The 22,602-nt window shown below is 43.1% G+C and overlaps 1 protein-coding gene and 1 pseudogene across 1 annotated transcript; both read left to right on the top strand.

Annotated features, from left to right (window-relative positions):
- The first annotated feature begins 1,035 nt into the window (after positions 1-1,035).
- Positions 1,036-16,205, top strand: S100Z (S100 calcium binding protein Z). The gene is made up of 4 exons (XM_066615311.1): positions 1,036-1,101; positions 5,074-5,215; positions 10,733-10,900; positions 15,180-16,205. Exons 2-3 carry the CDS (start codon positions 5,075-5,077, stop codon positions 10,889-10,891), a joined length of 300 nt encoding a protein of 99 aa, XP_066471408.1. The 5' UTR covers positions 1,036-1,101; position 5,074; the 3' UTR covers positions 10,892-10,900; positions 15,180-16,205.
- Positions 7,283-7,399, top strand: LOC136642252 (5S ribosomal RNA; annotated as a pseudogene).
- Positions 16,206-22,602: the final 6,397 nt, after the last annotated feature.

Raw genomic sequence — 22,602 nt, 5'->3', positions numbered from 1 at the left:
ATGTGGCCATGTTTGAAATGCTATGTCTGCTTCTAGTTACCACACTGCAAGGCGTATTAGTGTAGAGCTGGAAAAGGTGCAAAAGAGGACAACAAAAAATGCTCAGAAGACTGGAACTCCTTCCTTGTGAGGTAAGACTATAACAATTGGGGATTTTTTAGCATGGGAAAAATGCAGTTAATGGAGGACATGATTGAGACATAAGACTATGCAGAAGCATTTTCTCTTGCACACACAACACTAGAACTAGTTTCATCTAATGCAACTGGTAGGCAGGAGATTTGGGAGAGTCAAAAGGAGGTGCAGTGCATATTCAGTCTGTGGAATTTGTTGGCACAGGATGTAGTGATGGCCATTAATTTGGAAGGCTTTGAAAGGGGACAGGCCAAAGTAATGGAGGTCTATCAATGACTACTAGTTATGGAGAGTATGAACTGCCTCTGGGTTCAGTAGTAGTATGTCTCTAAAAGCCAGTTATGGGGAAACAATGCTGGGAGAGACGTCTGTCTTTCTCTCCCCTTTTTGGACTTGCCAGAGGCAACTGGAGGGCCACTGTGGGAAACAGGATGCTGGAGTAGATGGACCTTTAGCTTGATCCAGCAGGGCTTTTCTTCTGTTCTAGTGAGACACACATTCCTATTTTCTGGTACCTCCCTTGGGTAAATCACTGTTACTGTTTTGTTCCTACTGTTTTGTACTGTTGGGCTTTTGAGGAGCTTTAAACATTTAGCTGGTGTGGGATGCTAGTTTCCATTCTTCAGGTGCTTCTCTGGCAGGTGTGATACCTCAGGTCTCCAGTACACTTGCCTGCATGAGCTATTAAATGAAACATTGAAATTTGCTTTTCTGTTTCAGCTTAGAGACACACAAGGCAGCATCCATTCAGCTTTGGAAAAGAGGAAAAGCAAACGTGAGATTGCAGACAACAGCGAAATAGCGAAGTATCAGTTTAATCAGCTTGTAGATCCAACAAGCCAAAGACTTGTTGGAACAAGATCTTCTGTGTGCTTCAAAATCTCCTCAAGGAAGGACCACACATCATGGTGGCAGTGTACAGAAGTGCAGGGGTGGACATTTCACACACACCCTGCAGCTGCTGAGGTGTATTTCAAGTTGTTGATAATACAGGGCAATTATGTTTTCCATTCCAACATAGCATCCCTCTCAGTGGCTATTTGCTGGTGTCTCTCCTACAAATGTATCTTTTGGTCCAGGAAACCATTTTCTTATTCCATTGCTACATAAACCACTTTGAGAACTCCTTTGGTTGAAAAGCAGAATATAAATATACAAAGGAATGCTGATACTACATTTTTGGCCAAAAGAACAAAACCAGCCTTGACTTTTTTTGGTGGAGGACAGACTAATGCAGTATAAATACAGCTTTAACAAGGCAGAATAAAGCCAAGCATTATGTCATAGATTGGGGCTCAGGCAATGATCCTAGAGGTGAAAATAGAGTGTTTGTTACAAGCGTATTTCTATTTTCATCTGTAAAATGTTGATGATGCTACTACTGCACTGAGCTGCAATAACTACTATCCCTTTTCAGGACATTGTAACATTCCAGGAAGTTAAGACAGACATGATTCCTCTCTCTGTCTGAGTCCTCTTCCCACTTCATCTGAAAGTCTTGTCCCAGGACTGTTGTCTCCTGCCAATGGGTTGTCAAAAGAGTGGGAATACAACATCTGTCATTTTGCAAGCTGTGGGATTAAGGGGCTCATGGGAGACTTCATCCTCTTAGTCTCCTTCTTTGGCATTTAGCAGAAGTGGCTGTTGCTTAATACCAATTTCAGAAGTCACTACCAGACAGGGTCTGAGAAAGTATTTGATTTCTGCCAGTGTCCTTTTGTGACATTGACTGTCCAGTGCAGGTACCCGATTTTCAGGGACTCTGGAGCAGAGTCCTGCATTGGGGTCCTCTAGCACCCCCCCCCCACTACCCGCACATGGTTCCTTGGATTTGACTACTGGCACTGAGGGTTCAGAATGGTGTGGTCCTGACTTGGGCAACCTTTGATGTCACTCATGACTGTCCAAACATCTAATCTTTTGAGCAGATGTGACATGTCAAGTCCAAAGCTTGAGAAAGTTCTACTCCACTGTACATAGACTGGAACCCCGTGTCCAATGCTTTGACATAATTTGCATTTAGTCTGCTTAGGCAGGGAGTGGTTGACAGCATTGCATTGGAGAAGTGAGTTTCTGGTTTGATTTGGTGTTTTCACACAAGCTGCTCAAAAAGGTTTTTGAGGTCCTAGAGATTTGTGTTGTCAGGTGGTTATTAATGCAGGAGAGACTAAGAAGATATCACAAGTGTACATTACAGACTGATGAAGCTGATACTTAGTTTATTTCCATGTGTATATCCTGCTTTTCAGTCTGTATATTGCAGGGCAGCTTACAAAAATTACAATCAAATAAAACAATCTTAAGCAACAAATATAGCAGCAGCATAGACTTGGAGGTGTGAGAAGCCACATAACACACAGTGCAATTTGAAGGGTGTGGTAAAATAAGAAGGTACTTATGTAATGCCCCAAAGATGTACATTAGGTGCCAGGTGAGCTTCCCTGGGGCACATTCCAAGGGTGGAGCACCACAACTGAGGAAGTTCTCTCCAATCATCACCTGTCTCATCAGAAATAGCTCCTGCACCTGCCAGGTAAAACTCTGGATGATTTGAGTGCGCAGCAGACAGGCTGATGTAAAGATTGCTCTCATGCTGCCTCTGTTTTAAAAACTGAAAAGGGGTCAAATGACCTAACTGGATCAGGTTGCCATGGGTGATGGTCCTCTATCTGTACCCCCAATCCACAACCAGGACCTCTCAATGCCAGGCAGAGCCTCTCAATGCCAGGCAGAGCCTCTCAAGTTTGGCTTAAAGCCAAGACCACAACCAGGGCTAAAACCAATCCTGCATGGTAGATCTGCCGCCACCCTTTATTGCCAGTCCTTAGGTTAAGCGAAACCAGAGGCCTAGGAGCATCCTAGCTGCTCAGCAGAGAAAGAAATCTTCAAGCCCAAGACTTTCCTCCCCACCTACTGGTTCTTGCCAGTGCCTAGAGTAGCTTTGTAGTTGACACTGGATTTAATTGAACCGGGTTGCTCCACTCAGTAGCCACACTGCTGGAAGTTTAAAGGTTTATTAAGAGAAGGTTAGTTGTGAGTACTAGCATGGGAAGCCACTCATGATGTACTTTCAGTCTGTCCCAGTTTAGTTGCTGTATAGGAGCTACCCAATCCTTGTGTGTACCTCTGGGAAGAAAGCACAGATGCTTTGAGCAATCAACTGTGTGTGTTAAATCTCAGATAATGAGTAAGCAACTCCATGTTAGCACACAAGGGGGAGCCACACTCCAAACAAAATTATTTCCCATTATAATGGGCATACAAACTTTCTGACAATTATATCCTTCAGTTAGTTATTTTAAGCTTAGTTTAAGCTTCTTGTTCCACACGTGTACATAACAAACTTTCAGTGCCCGGTACAGCCATTCCTGATAAGGGGTTTTGCTATTAAAAAGTATGCTGTGCTAATGAAGTAGTTATAGGGGATTTACCGTGTAATCCTCTGCATGTCTTACTCAAAAGAAAGTCCCATTGGATTCAGTGAGGCTTGCTCCTTAGTTAGTGTGCTTAGGATTTCAGCTTTAGATTGTCTCCAATTTAGTTCTGCTGTTTCAGGGGATCCTTGGTCTTTTACCCATTTGTGCTTTGCTATGATGAGAGATAGTGGGGTATTTTCCCCAGCATTCAAATTGTAAGTTACTGTGGTTGGATAAATACAACATACCCCCCCCCCACTAAAGTTTTATTTGCAGTTGTGTGTGCATGTGTGATAAACACAATAATGGCTGAAGGATAGCTCTATTTCAACAGACATGCAGTAATCACTTTCCCAGGAGCCTCTGCAAACAACTCACAGTAGCCCAAGTGGCACACCCAAAGAAGTGGCACATAGGAAAGATCTCATGCCTTCTCTGACAACCCCACATCTCCTGAGGGAGGCACACTGCATGCTCTCTGCATCCTTGCCCAAGGTGCCAATTAGTAGGGATACCTCTTGTGTTATTGACTTCCTAGTGAAACAAGAAGCAGTGGCAACAGCAGGTTCTTTGTGCTACAATGTTTTTGTGCAAATGTTCCTGCAACCACTTCATATATATAGAGGTGTATCTTACATGAATACACCTAGCTGTCAGTTGAGCACCTTGTGTATCTCAAATACCTCTCTGAGTTTGAAAAACCAGAGGGACTGCCTTCATTTCCATCATGTAACACTTACAGCAATCTCACTATTAAATTCAGCTTAGGGCAAGACCTTATGAGGCTAGGCAAGCGGGGCAAAGCACTGCCCCCCTTCTTCATTTTGCTCCATACGTATCATCATTTTTCCAGTTGTCGGCTTCCTAGCAACTAATTGCACTTCCGTCCTCATCATGTTAATGAAGTTGTAGCTTTTCTGCTCTCAACTTGTCACTAAATGCACAGGGAGGGAGGGAGGGAAGCCAGTCAGCCCCAGGAAGGCCACATGGGAAAAGATACCTACACCTGTTGATTTATAGCAAGCAGTCACAAATAAAGTGAAAGCCAGGAGTCAGGACTATTGATCATTGCTGATCTTCCTCTAGAAGTCCAAGGGAAATTAGTTGGCTAGGGTAGAACCCTTCAGATCAAGCTGAATACAGTCTGTCTGGGAGATCTTACTTTCTTTGGAACGGCCTTTGTTGGGACAGGTAGGAGACAATGTATCTGAACGCACTTGCTATATGCCTGTCGTTTCTTTACCCTATCTAGAAAGCTTATGGTAGCTCACTGCTGAATTGCAGCACCTAATGAACCCATTAGGGTTCATTTTCTTCTAGAATTAATCTATAAAAGTACTCTCTTAATTTAGCATTGAAAACAAGAATTGGTAGGCATCTGGTCTGACGACAATATTCAGCAGCACAGAAGTTTGAATCTTTCTATTGCTTTCCGGAGCAGTTGCTTTTGTCTCTTTGTCGAAGAAGAAATGCTTGTATTTTAGAGGGTTGCCATAAGTCTTTGCGCCTATTCCTTTGGCAGTATGCCGACACAGCTGGAGGGTGCGATGGACACCTTAATCAAGGTCTTTCACCACTACTCAGCAAAAGAAGGGGATAAATATAAACTCAATAAAGGAGAACTCAAACAGCTTCTCACCAGCGAACTCACTGACTTCCTTTCGGTAAGACAGAGTCATTAAATCCCTTTTGCTTATTATTTAATGGGAAAAAGAACTGGAGGGGAGGGAAGGAATCGCTTTTGATGATCCTTGAAGAATATTTCATATGCCATTTGTTCATTCAGACATGCAATCAAGTCTTTTCTGCAACAGCAGCTGTACTGTGCGCACAAATAGTTGCTATATTTTGCTACATCTAAGGAAATGTGCTCTGGCGACCAAGTAGTTAGAGCTCTTCACAACAATGTGATTAGAAAATGTTGGGGCCAACCTGGTGCAATGGGCAGAATATTATTAGATTTCCTAAGTTGGAGGAGTCTTGGGTTCAAATCTCTCTTAAGTTGTGAAACTTGCTGACTAGGTTTGTATAAATCAAGTAACATCACTCACTGTAAGAGCTGGCCTCAACATCACATGGATCGCTGCAGCAAATTTTGCATCTCCAACAACCTTCCATCCATGGCTGTATCACCAAGTAGAACACACTGTGTGAGTTTCCTTGCCTCTCACTAGCAAATGCTGTTGATGTGAATTGCTGGTGGGAAAACTCAGTACATGATGGTCCTAACTCATACAATACAGCCATGTATGTATGGGGCAGGCCAGAGAAGAGAGGAAGACAGGGAGGGATCCCCAAGGCCTGGTTTTCCAGGGGACCCAGGCCATGACAAAACAAACTATACAGTACAGAACAAATTTGTCCCATTCTGATAAATGTTTTCATTTAGTTTCAGTCTTGCTCATGCTAAGTTAAAACTGCCAATTAAAAACTGGTTTTAAAAATGTAGTACAATTTGATCTGTAGGAAAATCTCTAAATTTAATCTAAGGGGAGCAATCAGCAAATTTAATCTAAATCTAAAGGGGAGCAAATTTAATCTAAATCTAAAGGGGAGCAATCAGACTCCATTCTTGTTAGATGGTCATTGCTCCTGAAACATCACCTGAAAAAATAACTCTAAACAAACAACTGGAACTGCACCGCTAAGACATTTATACCTGAGAAGATATTCCATTCAGCAATATGCAGGTTTTAGAAGTAGCCTCTGGATGCTGGTGGACCACTGTGAGATATAGGAAGCTGATCCGGCAGGCCTCTTCAATGGTCTAGTGTCCAACTTTAAAAAAAGTCAGATTTTCTAAGCTCCCAAAAGAAATGGGGGCAATGTAGGAAAAATGCAAAACAGAGCAGTATGTTGGTGACATTATGTAGATGCCTTAGAAAAAGTGAGTGAACGGAGCTTGGCAATTCCAGAGTGAACAACACATCTGGAAGCACCCAAGGCCAGCCAAAATACTGAATGCATGGGACGTCGGTCATGTGCACTGTTTCTGCAATAGGAACTGTGTGGCCAGTGGATGAGTACTCTCCCGTCCTTCCTCTCTTCCTCTGCTTCCATGCCTCCTTCATGTGGTTGCTTTCTGTACCCATACCCAGCTGATCACATGTGCTGAATCAGACCAGTTCCATCTAGTCCAGCATTCTATTTCCAACAGTGGTCAAACAGGTACCTCTGTGAGCTTACAAGCATGATGTGAAGATGTTCGTTCCCCCCCTCTCCCACCCACACACACTCCCTTCAGTACTCTCAGCATCTGGCACTTGCAGGTGCTGTACATGGAGGTTTCTCCTGCAAGGCAATAAACCTCTGAGTAGCAGAGGCTGGAAGCAGGCAATGGGCAATAGTATTGCCTTGATTTTGCTAAGTCTAGCTAAAGAAGGCAGTGGGGTGGTGGTAGCAATAGCAACAAGGTGCTATCACCTGCCTCAAGATCAACTATGTGGGTCATAGAATCTGATCCCAATGTTGGAGTCCTGCCAAAGCAGTAAAAAACCTGTCACTATCTCTGGGGGCAATTATTTCAACAGAAGTGAACTTCCAATTTTCATAAATTATGTAGATAAAATAGCTTAATGCTGCCAGTCATAATAAAAGCTAATGATTCACTATTTTAATACTGATTAATCTGTTACTGGTTTAGCCATCAATGCCAAATTACAGCACAGTGTAGATCTATTAGACAGTACAAAGGCAAAAGCAATTGCTTTCAGAATGTGTACAACATATATGACAGCAACTGTTACCCTGCACATGCCCAATCTTGTCTGATCTTGGAAGCTAAGCAGGGTCAGGCCTGGTTAGTACTTGGATGGGAGACCGCCTGGGAATACCGGGTGCTGTAGGCTTATACCATAGTCTTTCGAGACTGAAGGTTGCCAACCAAGTGGCAAATGCCAGCCCTAGCTTTCCTATATATATATATATATATATATATATATATATATATATATATATATATATATATATATATATATATATTCTCCTTAGTCTTTCTCAGTCTCTGGGGGCTTTTGTCAATTACATCATGTATGCCTTAGCTTCCTCCCTCCCTTCTTCCCTTCAACCCTAGCTATCGCCTAACCATGTGGTTACACTAAGCATGATAGTCTTTGCCCCTTTTCTCAGCATGAGACAATTTAGGGTGCAATCCTAACCTCTTATGTCAGTGCTTTCCAGCACTGGCATAGCAGTGCCAATGGGACATGTGCTGCAACCTGCAGTTGGGTGTCAATCATGGAGGCCTCCTCAAAGTGAGGGAATATTTGTTCCCTTACCTCAGAGCTGCATTGCCCTTATGTCAGTGCTGGAAAGCACTGACATAAGGGGTTAGGATTGCACCCTTAGTTGCTAAGCATCCAAATAGATTTGGGATGAGAGTAGAGAGTGGAGCAGCAAAGTAATAGGTATTGATGCAGCAAAGGTACTGATACCTGCACAACAGCTGGAAGAAGCAGTGCTCCCTTATCCAGTGTGCTTTTCGAGGTAGAAAGTAACAGCCATTTACTTGTCCATTTACTTTCAGCCACAGCCATTTTCTTGTCCATCTCAACTTTTTGATGGTAGCCCTCCTGTCCACACTAGCAAAGTATTTGGGAGGAGAAAGCTGACAAACAGACTTGCAGTGAAGTGGGAGATTATTATAGGAGGTAGTTCAAGCATATGCAGATGAACCAGTCAGGATCTCTCTCTCTCTCTCTCTCTCTCTCTCTCTCTCTCTCTCTCTCTCTCTCTGTGTGTGTGTGTGTGTGTGTGTGTGTGTGTGAGAGAGAGAGAGAGAGAGAGAGACCCCAATCCTAACTGTATCCCCATGTGGCAATGCAGTAGTGCAGGTGTGGCTTCTGCTGTATCCTGTAGGATTTCTGGCTATTGGAGGCCTACTCAGTTACCTTGCTGAAAATTAGTTCCCTTGCTCAAGGATAAGCCCCAGCAGCCACCATGGGTCAATCTGGAACTGTGTCATCTCAAGTGCTGGCACAAGTTCATGTTGGATCCATGAAGGTGGTTCAGACCTGGGAAGAATCTGGCATGTTCTGTCACTGCCGAACCCACCCCCCTCCCAGGCCCAATTCACCCTCCCTGTCACCGCCCTGTTCCACCTATTCCCTGCCCCATTCAACCCTGTTTCCCTCCAACCCTTCACCAGCTTACCTGCACTGGTGGCATCTGGCGCTCATCTTCATGCGGAGCTGGCCGCCCCTTGCCATAAAGTAGTTTATACCAGTGGAATGTCCATTCCACTGGTGTAAAGGCAAGTTAAGATTGGGCCACATGTGTGCAGCTTCTACAGGGCTGAAGTTTTATGGTGTTTTACTCACAGGTTGAATGGAAATCCTGTAAACTCTAAATATAGCTTCCTATCTTTGCTGTGCAGAGGAATTGCTCAGATGAGTTCTCGCTTCAGGACACATTATCTGTGCTGATGTGATTTGTGCTTCTCTATTTTGTTCCTAAATTATACGCCACTGAAATTCTTGTATTAAAAAAAAATCTGATATATAACTGGCATCCTGTAGTCTATTAATCCTAAGGAACCTCATAGTCTTAAAAATTGGCAGTTCTATAAAAGGAAAGGTGGGGAAGGAACCTGACATCAATTTTCTTGGACTGGGCTCTCTTTGTCCGGAGTACCATCATATTAATATGTCTCAGTTAGTGGCCCAGTCCTCCAGAGTAATCAGCTTGTGCAAGCTAGAATTGCTTCAGAGCTTTTCAGTTGGGGCGAAAAGAAAGGCTTGTGCTTGGTTTAAGGGCAAATCTGCATGTAATCTTGCAATGTTCCTAGCTGGTACACGGGCTTTTTTCACTCATGGGGATAAAAGTGGCTTTTGCCTCAGTCAGATTTCTATTGTGAATGAAAATCCTGCACTGACCAGAATGCCATTCACTTTATTGATGTTGTCTTTAATGTTGTTAATGTTATTATTAATATAATTTATATACTGCTTTTCAACAAAAAAGTTCACAAAGCAGCTTACATAGTAAAATAATAATTAAAAGCATAATAACAAATGAATATTTGTAATATGAATTATTCCCCATTTCCTCTTCTACATGACGAGTAATCATAAATAACATGTAAGATGGAGAGCTTGAGTTACAGGGGGGCTGACAGCTCCAACTCATTACCTCTTGCAAGGCCCCCTTAGCTGCTGTTTTTAAAAGGCAGGTAGGTAGGGCATTGTTTGGCAAAAGTTGTAAGGGCCTGACCTTGTGGAATAAATTAAGCATGCCCCTTTTCCCTCATGCATGAGAGAGGTTCAAAGACATATAAATTTTGCATATGAAAATAAAAAATGAACTGTTGAAGTCATTTGAGCTGGTGAAGTAATGGTGTAACCAGCTCAAATGAAGTACAGGTTGAGTCTCCTGGGTTTTGACACGTTTCAACCTGGGGCTTGACATAAGGTAAGGAGAAATATATCCCCTTACCCCGAGGAGACCTCCAACTGCCTCTTGGGCTGCATTGGATGCAGCGTAGGGCATGCGGCCTGGCTGTGCCGGCACAGCTTAGAATTGAGCTGTGTCACACAGCCCCTGTGAGATAATCAAAGTCAATACTGCATTTTGTATTCAGGGAACTAGATGAAAAAGCTGGGGCTGCAGTTGATTAATTGGTTAGATTGATTCATTAAAAACTTTAATGCTAAAAAAGGCCCTCAGCTAATTGGTCAGCAGACTTCTAGATTTTTTCCTTAGAAGGCAGGCATCTTAGAAGAGGCATTCCCTCATGCATGATTGCCTTTTTTAAAACGTATTTTTTTTTGCCAATAAGTTTTGTTTTATTCCTATGTAAATATATGGAAATATCATGAATCATTTGACCAATATGATTAATCAGGTAAGATTTATTTAATTGTGTGGCAGCCCTAGGGGATAAGAACATTAACATCTGGCTTTGTAATGAATTACTGTTGGAAATATTAACAATAAAATGTATGTTGTGCAAAGCCAAAGTCTTTCTCTTCTGTGACAAATACAGGCTGCAGACATTGTTGTGCCAATGGTAAATGTCACAGCACAAGTAGAAATTCCCTCCAGGGTTGTAGGCAGTGTATATGCACAGCCTCAAGGAAACAAAACGAAATCTCTAATGTAATTAAATGTCTCAGAAGATTCTGTAACCAGTATCAAGCCATACGTCAATATGTGCTTTAAATATTTATTTTTTGCCTTTGTAGTGTCAGAAGGATCCCCAACTGGTTGATAAGATCATGCGAGATCTTGATAGCAACAGAGACAATGAAGTGGATTTTAATGAATTTGTCGTTCTGGTTGCTGCATTGACTGTGGCATGCAATGATTTCTTTGAGGAGCAAATGAAGAAAAAGGGACAATAAAAATGGGAGGTAAGGCATATTTAGTTACCACTCTGTAGAAATTATGTCTAATCAATAATCTTTTCAGATTATTGCTAAAGAGAGATTTTGGGAATTTTTATTAGAAATGTTGCCCTGGAGTCACTCTTAGCTTTCCTCTCATTTCATGGCGTTGCATGTCCACACAACCAGAAATGCTAAGGCTGTAAAAAGATGAAATATCACAAAGAAAGTATTTGTGGAAAACCTAATGCTCGTACAAAAAAAAAAAATCCTATTGTTCAGGTTAGATTTTTGGCACAAGGAAGGAAAGTAAAGCTTGCATTTTCAGTTGAGATCCTGTCAGTGAAGGCACCTGGAATTTGTGTTGTGTTTTGGAGAGGGCAGAAATGACATAAACCATATATCAGAAAATTTCAGTGTGAGGCTAACATGTTCAGCCCACTTGGGGTCACATGGAGCATCAAGAGAAGTTCTGTTCAGCAAGCAGCCCGAAGAGGCCCCTTTCAATCCTCTTACAGATCCTATATATACTTGCTTGGAAGTAAGCCCTACTGAACACAGTGGGATATACTGCTGAGTAGACATGCATAGGATTGCACTGCAAGTCTGATTATTAGCCTTCTCTTTCCAACACCCAATTGAGATGTGTAGACCCAGAACCCCCAAATCACCTATAGAATGAGGGCTGCTCACATGCATGCTCTCATGGAATCCTGGCTACAGACAGTAGTATGCTGGGGCAATCCAGGGCTGCTTCCCTTCAGCCTGGGTTCTAGAGGAAGAGGGGTAAATTAGACAAAGCTGGCCTTAACTGCAAACAACTGTTGACCATTAAAACCTTCCTGTTTTGTCTCAACTGTTTTGCTTTAATTTTACTTTCTTCATTAGGGTTTTTTTTTTCTCTTGTCTCTATTTTTAATTGAAGCACAGAGAAACACACCTCTTTCCACCCCTCCCCCATTTCATCCACCACTACCACCACCACCACTGCACCATGTTCACCTCCACTGCTCCTCTTGGGCTTCCTTAACATGAAAAGCTTTCCTTAACTGAGCAAAAGAGGAACGGAAGAGAATCGCTCTCCTATGTCCTCTTCTGCTGCATTCCCCACTGCCTTTTCAAATTGAGAGAGCATGGGAAGAGTAGCAGGAGTGAGAGCTATAGCAGCAGTGGTGGTGGAGAGCAATGGGGATGACAATGAAGGTGACTTGGTACAGGGGCTGAGCAGTGGTAACTCCCCATGCCATCCATCAAGTGGCATTTGGTGGTGAGCCACCTTGGATGCCAGCAGATCTTGGGCATATCTTGAGGCCCAAATGGGAGGGAACTGGTGGCAGGGGATGCACACCACTATGTGGACACCCTCCCCCAATTTTTCTCTCACAGAATCTCTTCAGCTCTGAGGGAACTGCGCCCTTTCAGCTTTCCACGACAATGGGATGGCACTTGTGTGCACTCTGTGTCCATCCACTGATCTCAGTGGGGTTCAGCCCACACACATAAGAACATAAGAACAGCCCCACTGGATCAGGCCATAGGCCCATCTAGTCCAGCTTCCTGTATCTCACAGCGGCCCACCAAATGCCCCAGGGAGCACACCAGATAACAAGAGACCTCATCCTGGTGCCCTCCCTTGCACCTGGCATTCTGACATAACCCATTTCTAAAATCAGGAGGTTGCACATACACATCATGGCTTGTACCCCATAATGGATTTTTCCTCCAGAAACTTGTCCAATCCCCTTTTAAAGGCGTCCAGACTAGATGCCATCACCACATCCTGTGGCAAGGAGTTTCACAGACCAACCACATGCTGAGTAAAGAAATATTTTCTTTTGTCTGTCCTAACCCGCCCAACACTCAATTTTAGTGGATGTCCCCTGGTTCTGGTATTATGTGAGAGTGTAAAGAGCATCTCCCTATCCACTCTGTCCATCCCCTGCATAATTTTGTATGTCTCAATCATGTCCCCCCTCAGGCGTCTCTTTTCTAGGTTGAAGAGGCCCAAACGCCGTAGCCTTTCCTCATAAGGAAGGTGCCCCAGCCCCGTAATCATCTTAGTCGCTCTCTTTTGCACCTTTTCCATTTCCACTATGTCTTTTTTGAGATGCGGTGACCAGAACTGGACACAATACTCCAGGTGTGGCCTTACCATAGATTTGTACAACGGCATTATAATACTAGCCGTTTTGTTCTCAATACCCTTCCTAATGATGCCAAGCATAGAATTGGCCTTCTTCACTGCCGCCGCACATTGGGTCGACACTTTCATCGACCTGTCCACCACCACCCCAAGATCTCTCTCCTGATCTGTCACAGACAGCTCAGAACTCAGCAGCCTATATCTAAAGTTTTGATTTTTTGCCCCAATGTGCATGACTTTACACTTACTGACATTGAAGCGCATCTGCCATTTTGCTGCCCATTCTGCCAGTCTGGAGAGATCCTTCTGGAGCTCCTCACAATCACTTCTGGTCTTCACCACTCGGAAAAGTTTGGTGTCGTCTGCAAACTTAGCCACTTCACTGCTCAACCCTGTCTCCAGGTCATTTATGAAGAGGTTGAAAAGCACCAGTCCCAGGACAGATCCTTGGGGCACACCGCTTTTCACCTCTCTCCATTGTGAAAATTGCCCATTGACACCCACTCTCTGCTTCCTGGCCTCCAACCAGTTCTCAATCCATGACCCACCTAACCCACTTATCACACCCCACCTGTCATGACCCACCTGACCCACTTATCACCTGCACAACCTTATCACCCACTTATCACCTGACCCACTTATCACACCCCATCTCCTCTGCTGCCTTCTTTTTGCACTGCTTATCTAATTCTTAAAAACAGGAAGAGGAAAGCAGAAATATGAGGGAGGAACGATTGATGACCAAGAACATCTCCTAGGCGAGAGTGGTTTTCAATGGAAAGTTAAAAAAAATAAAAATAGCTCATGAAAGCCATGATTGGGGATGAAAACTACATTGGGGATGAAATACTAAAGGCCCCCATCCTCCCACCATGGTTTCTCTATGTTTCTCAGCCCTCTCTTTTGCTGTTTTTAAACAAAATGAATCTTTCATCTGGCCATCTTGTGCAATTAGGTGCTTTTCTAGGTTTGCCCTTAGCTCATGGGATGAATGCATCTGGATGAATGCACCAGGTTTCTCTCCTGGGCTAAAGATTAGCCCTCACAATGGTCAACATGTGGGAACAGGCTCATGAACAACATTTTCTTGGCCCCTGAGCCCTTCATTGGGACTGGATTATGTAGCCTTAGTTCTCCACTTGAGTTGGATGCTTCCTGGCTCAAACAAAGTATGGCTGCAGCTGCTTGGGTAACATGAAGGGGAGTGGAGAGGTTGAGTGAAAGGAGGAAAAATAACTACTGTTAGCCATGCCCTTTGTATGACGTTTTGTGGCAAGCTCCCACTTCCAAAATTACTCAGTTTCAACTGATAGCTCAGAGCTGAACTACACATTAAACTCAAATGTCCTTTAAATTGACAAGAAAAACAGCTTTGAGAAGGGGTGATTTTTAGTGGAGAAGCTGCAGGCGGAGGGAGTGCAGAACCCTTTCCCTGCTGGCTGTCTTTCAGCTCCTGTTTGCATACTTTCCTCAAACTGTGATTCCATTGCAGATTTTGAGAGTTTAACCTTTCCTACAGATGCCAGCAACCCCATGACAGACAGGGAGAGTAACTTGGAAGAGCAGAAGAACAGCTGGTTCATGTATCATATAATTTGCCCCTCAAATCTAAATGGGTTATAAATATAGCTGCTGCATTATACCTTGTAAGACTTTAGATTTGATCTACGTAGTTGCTCAAATTCAGCAACGTTTCTTAACTGACACTTTCTTATCTACTTAATTAGTTCCATTGTCAGCAAGCGAAGCAAAAAGCAAACATTACAATTAGAATCATAGCCAAATAATGTTTCAGTGCACTGTTGAGCCTTAAAGCTGCACAACAGAATCAATGCTGCATGATGATCAGGGGCTAAGTCACTGCAGGAGACCGTTCTGAGAGGAGGCGAGCCAGATGGCAGCGGGCCCGGCTAATCTGGTGGATGGAATTGGGTGTAATAGTGCTCACAGTAATGAATGAAGCCTGCACCAATGTTATATTGATCAGAACAATGCTGCTTTCAGTTTTAAAGGCCTATGTATAACATCCTTTCTTTGTCAACAGCAGCTTTATTACTTCCACCTTAATGCACTAAACTACATGCAGCCTTCAACTGGATAGTATACTTTTCCTAAGAGTGTTTCCATATCTTAATACTAATCCATCTTTGTTTGCATTGACAGGTTGCAATCACCTTTGGGGCAGGATGGGAGACAGGAACTTCAATTCCACCAAGACTTCATCTTCTGTGTTCTTTGTTTTTTGTCCTAGTACTTGTCCTCAACCTTCACTTCTCCTCCAGCAAGAATTTTCCTAGTATTCCCTCTCCAATTTTTTTCTGCGTTTGCATGCATGACCATTTGTAGGCTGAGGCCACAATCCTAAACACTCTTAGGAAGAAATCCCCTGAACACAGTGGGACTTACCCATGAGTAAATATGCATACGATTGCACTGCAGCTATGTTTTAAAAGGCAACAAATGGCATGTAAATATGGCTCCTGGATTTGACCTTTAAATTTGGCATCACATGGCACCCTGATACTCTAATTGTTGGCTACCTCTTGACATGGATAGCCACATCATTTCCAATTAATTCTGAAGAAACAATGCCAGACCAAGGCCACCATAGCACCTGAAGTAGCATGCCCCCTTGCTGCCCCAATATTCTATTTTTGTGCATGTGCACCCCCTGCTTGCCACCTCCTCCTCTTCCAGAGCCTGGGGAGCAAGTGGAAGAGAAAGTGTGTGGAGATTGGAGTCCTGAGACACACTTGACCCTCCCCTCCACACTCCCTCTCCTTTCAGAGGAGGAGGTGGCAGTGATGCTGATGGTGTGGGCCAGTCCATGAGGGGAGAAACTGGTGTAAGTGGTTGACTGGTATGTGGCATGCACAGGGCACTACCTACAAGTTTACCTCCTCCCACCAGCCTTGCCATACTCATGAGTGGACCTATTTGGTGAAGAAGGCTACATTCAAATGCCCAGAGTCATACTGTAGTTGTGTACAGGTTGACTATTTAGTGCCTGTACTATGCAGGGAGGCAATGATTTCACCTTGATGATGAGCATGCCATTACTAGTCATCTGGATCTCCCAATTTCTGAGCAGATGTGGAAAAGAGGTCATGCTGGGCTTCACTCTATGGCTACAGGCTGCTGCCTCCCCACATGGTAACAGCACTAACAACACCATGCAATAAGATTTTAAAGAACTGACATAAAGCTCCTGGTTGTTTGAAGGAATCCATCCACAGTACAGGGCTGCAAGTGTGTCAGTTAATGGCAATGGGATGTTTCTGTTTCACCAGTGAATGCTCGGCTAGCAAGTTGCAAGGGCATGAGTGAGTAGGGTGAGTGCAGTTGCTGATCAACTCTTTATGGGGTAAAAGCAAAGGCCAGGCATGCTCCTGAATGCTTCATGCTGCCAGGGGCTAGGCTAAAGGCCTGAAGGCAGTCTCATACTTTGTGAAATATAGTACTATTATGTCTTCTGTCCTGCCAGGGATGTGCCAGAGGCACCGCCCCTGGACTCGAGTCTAGACCCCAGTCTCTGCCCACTTTGACTTAACTAGTAAATGAGTCATAACGGGAAGCGGGACTTGTCCTGAGCCCTCTGCTGACTCATTGTGACTCAAGTCATGAGTTGTTTCGATGCACGTGTCACACAGTAGGAGAGCAAGCGTGGGAATGCAAAAGAAATGAGCCAGGAGTCTTGTTTTCAATCACTATAGGAACTACCTCCCCCCATTCCCCCACCTCCTTCTCCCCCTCCCTGGGCTTCTGAAAGCCACTTTTTCCTATGGCTGACCAACCCCGTCCCTCATCCAGAGGAAAAAAAAATCAGGCAACCCATCCTTTGTCCAAGGGACCATCCATTGCTTTGGAGATGGACAAGAGAAGCTGCTCCTGCTTCCCTGCCCCGTGAGCTGAGAGGAACCGCATTCCTCCTCCCCCTACCTTATGCTTGATTCAGCTACCCAAAACAAAAACTTTAACTCTTCCACCTCCCCTTACCATGCCACCCCCCCAGTACCTATGTCCTGGCTGGAACTAACCTACCCTGCTGCTCACATCTGTCAATGCCTGCGTCTGGATTGCTGCACGAGGTCTTTTGCTCGATGCAGAAGCCACGGAAAAAGTAAGCACAGACAGACAGACTGCACATGCGGGGACTCATTTCCAAGTCAGTGGTCTGAAATTAGATAAGTTCCAAGTCATAGAGACACATGACTGTATGAGTCATGCAAACACATTATTTTAGCAACTCGAACTTGAGTCAGTTGACTCAAGTTCCCACCCCTATTTCCTACTGGTTGCTTAAGAACTAATTCCCCATGATTTTTTTCCAGGAGGTTCACCAAAATAATTCTGTCTACCCACATCAAGACTGTTATTCCATACCTGACCCAGCAATCACCAGTTTCCATATGCTTTTTGGCTTCCATTTTCCTTAGCACAGATTTCCAGCCACCTAATAAAACCATCTAAAAGATTTTCACAGTCCATTTGTGGGTCCAGTTTTAGAATTACTGGGTTTAAGTCTTGATAGCTGAAAAGATTATCTTGGTTCTGCTGAACTACTTTTTTAAATATATAAAATTGTTTTGTTGCTTTAAAAATTTGACAGTGACAGTAAATGACAATAAAAGCAAACTAGACAGAAATTTTGGCTTTGGGTTTTGTGTGTATGAAAGAGACTGCAGATATTTTATGGCAGGAATGAAAAATGTAATTAAATAAGTAATTAAATAAATTGTAACTGAGGCTTCTATTTCCACAGCCCTTTCACACTCTCACATAACACCAGAACCAGGGGACATCCACTAAAATTGAGTGTTGGGAGGGATAGGACAGACAAAAGAAAATATTTCTTTACTCAGCGTGTGGTTAGTCTGTGGAACTCCTTGCGGCAGGATGTGATGATGGCATCTGGCCTGGATGCCTTTAAAAAGGATTGGACAAGTTTCTGGAGGAAAAATCCATTATGGGTTACAAGCCATGATGTGTATGTGCAACTTCCTGACTTTAGAAATGGGCTATGTCAGAATGCCAGATGCAAGGAAGGGCACCAGGATGCAGGTCTCTTGTTATCTGGTGTGCTCCCTGGGGCATTTGGTGGGCCACTGTGAGATACAGGAAGCTGGACTAGATGGGCCTATGGCCTGATCCAGTGGGGCTGTTCTTATGTTTCTTATGACAGGGAGAGAAGACTGTCTCCAGCCCATCTTAGGGTTGTACTCTTTAGCTTGTCAATAATAAACATAATTTTTCTATGCAATCATATAATTTGAAATGAAAGAACAAAGACATTAGCCACATTTTCTCCTGTAGACTCAGGACAGGATTGAATGTCACAGATAGAATGCCAAAACATGTAAAGAACCTTAATGGACTGAGGTGAACAAACTATCATAAACAAATCTTTGGCTCCAGACATACTGCAGTGGAGGTAATATCACTAAGGGTGCAATCTTAAGTGCGCCCTGGGCTGGCACAAGTTCTTTGTGCCAGCCCGGGAGGGTTGCAAATGTGCCATAAAGCATATTTGCACCTCCCTCAAAGTAAGCCGCACCGGTGCATGCAGGGGTGGAGGCCAGATGCAGCCTTCATGGTGGCAGCAACAGGTGAATTTGTGCCGGCCTAACTCGACTGGCACAGAGGTCTGGAGGGAGCATGGGGAGGGTGGGGAGGAGGTGTTTCAGGGCGAGGGAGGGCAGGTGGTGGGCAGTTCTGTGGGCAGGCAGGTGGCGAGTGGGAAGTGGGGCCAGGACCCAGCAGCTATGCCAGATCCTAGTACTGTTCCCGGATGGTGCAAAGCAGCTTCAGGATGCTCTGTTCTGCTCAAATTTGCACCACCACTTTAGGTGGCACAGATCTGAGTAGACCCATTGGGGCTACTGCAGCATGACACGGGGTAAGGGGAAGTGATTCCCTGTGCCCCAGGCTATGCCACTTTTGGCCCCAAACCCTGCTCTGGTTGTGGGGCAGGCCGATTGCCCTGCAACCTGCTCCAGGCCTACCTGCTCCAGGGCAGGTTAGGATTGTGCCCTGTGAATAATACAGTCTTGCATCTCTTTGGCTGAATGTTAGATTAAAACTCGATATGGAGGTATCCACTACTCTGATGCTAGAGCTTTACACAGTCTGTGAGCTTTTCCATCTTATTTTTAGTTGCAAAACTTCTTTCCATTCTTAAGAATGATCCAATCTTAAGAATGATCTTAAAAATGGAAAGTTCCTTAGTTGTACCATAGGTGTAAGATAGAGGCATAGATCAGTGATAGAGCACCTGCTTTGTATACAGAAGAACCCAGTTTTGTCCCTGGCATCTCCAGGTAGGACAGAGAAAAAGTCTTGCCTGAAACCTTAAAGTGTCACTACCAGTCAGTGTTGACAATGCTGAGCTCAATGGGTCAATATTCTGGCTCAGTATAATGCAACTTTCTATGTAGAGCTGTGTGCTGTTGATCTTGGATTCACTAGTATGTGGACAAATGCAGAGGCCAGGGGGTTGTATCTGCGCACACTCTCTCTGAAGAGAAGGGTATAATTCTTTGTTCTAGACATGACAATGCTATCTTTTCTATTAGTGAGATCAATTGAACAGATATAGAGTGAAGGAGGCAAAGTCAGACAGAGACTGAAGATTTATCTGCTGTCTTTAATTAAATTGTGCCATGATCATGAATTTAGACTAGGCTTCCTCTTTGAACAACAGAAAGGCCACTTGTCTCATGGGCTTATCCAAACATCCTCAGTTCTACCATTAAACACTTAAATAAGAAAGTTGCCTGTATGAGAGAGTCTACCTGGAAAAAAAAATCAATAGAAAAGGAAAAGCTATTTATGGTTTAATATCCTAACAGTTACATGTGAGTCCAGTAAAAATACAGCAATGTCAAGTGAGCACTCCTGCAAGATTTTGGCTGCATTAGATGTGCTTAGTTGCTTCGAAAGTTGCTTAGAAAACAAATTACACTGCCTCTAACCCTACAGGCATTGGCATTTGTGCCTCTTGATATGAAACTAAAAGTGGCACTTGGGAAATTAATGGATTAACGCATTCTGGTATACAGTGAGCCAGTGTTAACAAGCCTTTATCATTATCAAGTGCTCTGCCCAATCAGAGATCGTGATAAGGGGGCAGATGGCGTCAACGTTTTCTCGCCAGCTTCCGGATGCTGCAGTTCTTTCACTTATTGGCTCTCAAAGTCAACCCATGGAGAGGCAACACTTCCCTCCTCCTCCTCTTGCATTAGCAGCATTGTGGATGTGTCAAATGGCTCAAGGGACATTAAACGGTTCAAGGTGAACTTGTATGTTTCTCATTCAACCCCAGCATTAAAAACAACAAGAACAAATGGATGTTTGACCGCAGGCACAGAAATATGAACAAAGTGACATCTGCATGAAGGGATAAGGGCAGGTTTTGTTCTTCTCCAACCAACTGATAACTGACTGTACATTAGTGGGAGTAATTCCGTATAATTAAAATAATTGAAAATTAATGGATGAGACATATTCTGTCCTTATAGCCATGATGCTGTGGCAGTAGTTACAGGAATGGGTCTGCCTTTCAGTTAAAGGAGCCCTATACGTGCAAAATCCTCAAGTACTCACTGTGCTGTGAAATTAATTTTGTTATACAAATGAAAATAACACTGTAGTAGATGCACACTGATTACACATTACAGTTATGACTCATTTTGCCAATTTATTTCACAGACCATTAAAAAAATGCAGTACACTTGGAAACTGGACATACGTGATATGCTCAAGCAGGAATAATCTTGTCCTTGTAAGTTATAGCTCTTCTGGGCTGGAGCTGATCCACTTAAGAATATAGATGTAGGATTGTATGACAGAGCATTCTCGTATTTTCATTCTCATAGGAAAGACAAACTAGTCAAGAACTCTTCTCCCTAATATGCTACTTTTCTGTGTAATAATAATAATAATAATAATACAGGTATTTATATACCGCCTTTCATGGTCTTCAGATTTCTCCTCAGACTTTATTTCAAGGCGGTTTACACAGGCAGGCTATACTAAATCCCTATAGGGATTTTTACAATTGACGAAGGTTCTGTCTTTCAAGAACCACAACATTTCAGATGGATCCTTTTATGATCTGGTATCACATTCTGGCCTCTAGTTTCCTCCCATGCAAGCTGACAATCCTTCATAGCTCACTTGAAGGGCAGCCAAAGAGCAGATGGAAAAACTCAGCTTGGCTTGTCAGCTGCTTCAAGGTCTTGCCATTCACAGTGCCAGTGGCCTCGAACTGGCGACCTTCAGCTGTTATCTTCAGGCAAACGGAGGCTCTACCCTCTAGACCAGACCTCCTGCCCTCTAGACCAGACTTCCTGCCAGACCTCCTGTATAAGATATTTTTATGGGCAATTGCAATTAATCACGTGATTCCCCCACCACAATTCCAAAATGAATTCTAAAAGTCCAAAATTCCAAAAGTCCCACAAGCTTGTACCACAATATTTAGTCCTAATTGAAGTTGGCTAGTGTGAAAGGGCTCATTGTGTGAAGCTATCACCAAGAATTTGTAATAATTTCCTTTATTTATTACAGATATTGTAAGAGTATGTGCACTGGTCACAGTTTGTAAATATTTGCCATTTTCTTTGGTCAAATACAATAGCCAACATGCCTTTAGGCAGAAGTCTAGATTACACAGATGTCTAAAAAACAATTTAAAAATGATTAAACAAATTTGAGCATCAAAAACATCTATTTGAATTAAAATTCAAATAGTTACCTGTGATAGGTGAAGAAGCTACCGCAGAGGAGCCATACTCATCTTTCGCTAACATTATAATCAAATTGACTATATGTCAAATAAGCTGTTGTTACCCAACTCCATATGGACAAGCTGGTTGATGTTCATGTACCAGTAGGTATGTAGATCCACACTACCACTTTGCACTGTGAAAGCAATGTATTTATTTTAAAGGCAACTTGCAGTCTTAATAGCAGGAACCAGAAAACAACTCAGAAAGAGTAACTTCTATTTGATTTCAGCAAATTATTCTACAAGTCCATTTAACCAAAATAAGTTTTTTAAAAAGGGGTTTTTAGATTTGGCATAACAAAGCTGTCTTCTCATTGGCTCTTGGATAGCACCAGGATGTCAGAGAAGAGGTGAATCGTAGACCCATTGAATATTATGAGTTTGAGATATGAGGACTCTTCTTATACAGATGCCATCATCTCCATGTTTAATAAGACGGTTTTGTCAGTGTAACAATTAATGAATTCATTCAGAGATAATTCAATTGGTTGCACATCATTGTGCTGTTATGAATTCATTGTTCTGTGGAAAATAAGCAATACTTAGCCACATGTTTCTAGGTGAAAGATAGCCTCTTTTGCTTGTTGTATTATTTAGTTTATTTTCTAATCTCATTGAATGTGGAATTTTTGCTTAGAGCAGGGGGTCTCCAGACTTTTCAGTATGTTGGGGGGGGGGGGTAAAATATACATCATAAATATATGATGTAAAATATACATCATATATTTGATATACATATATGATGTAAAATATACATCATATATTTTACACATTTTTGCAGGACTAAAAAAAATCAGT

The sequence above is a fragment of the Tiliqua scincoides genome, chromosome 2, assembly GCF_035046505.1.
Source record: "Tiliqua scincoides isolate rTilSci1 chromosome 2, rTilSci1.hap2, whole genome shotgun sequence".
In the NCBI taxonomy this organism is placed as follows: domain Eukaryota; kingdom Metazoa; phylum Chordata; class Lepidosauria; order Squamata; family Scincidae; genus Tiliqua; species Tiliqua scincoides.
This window is presented reverse-complemented; position numbering and strand designations above follow the sequence as displayed.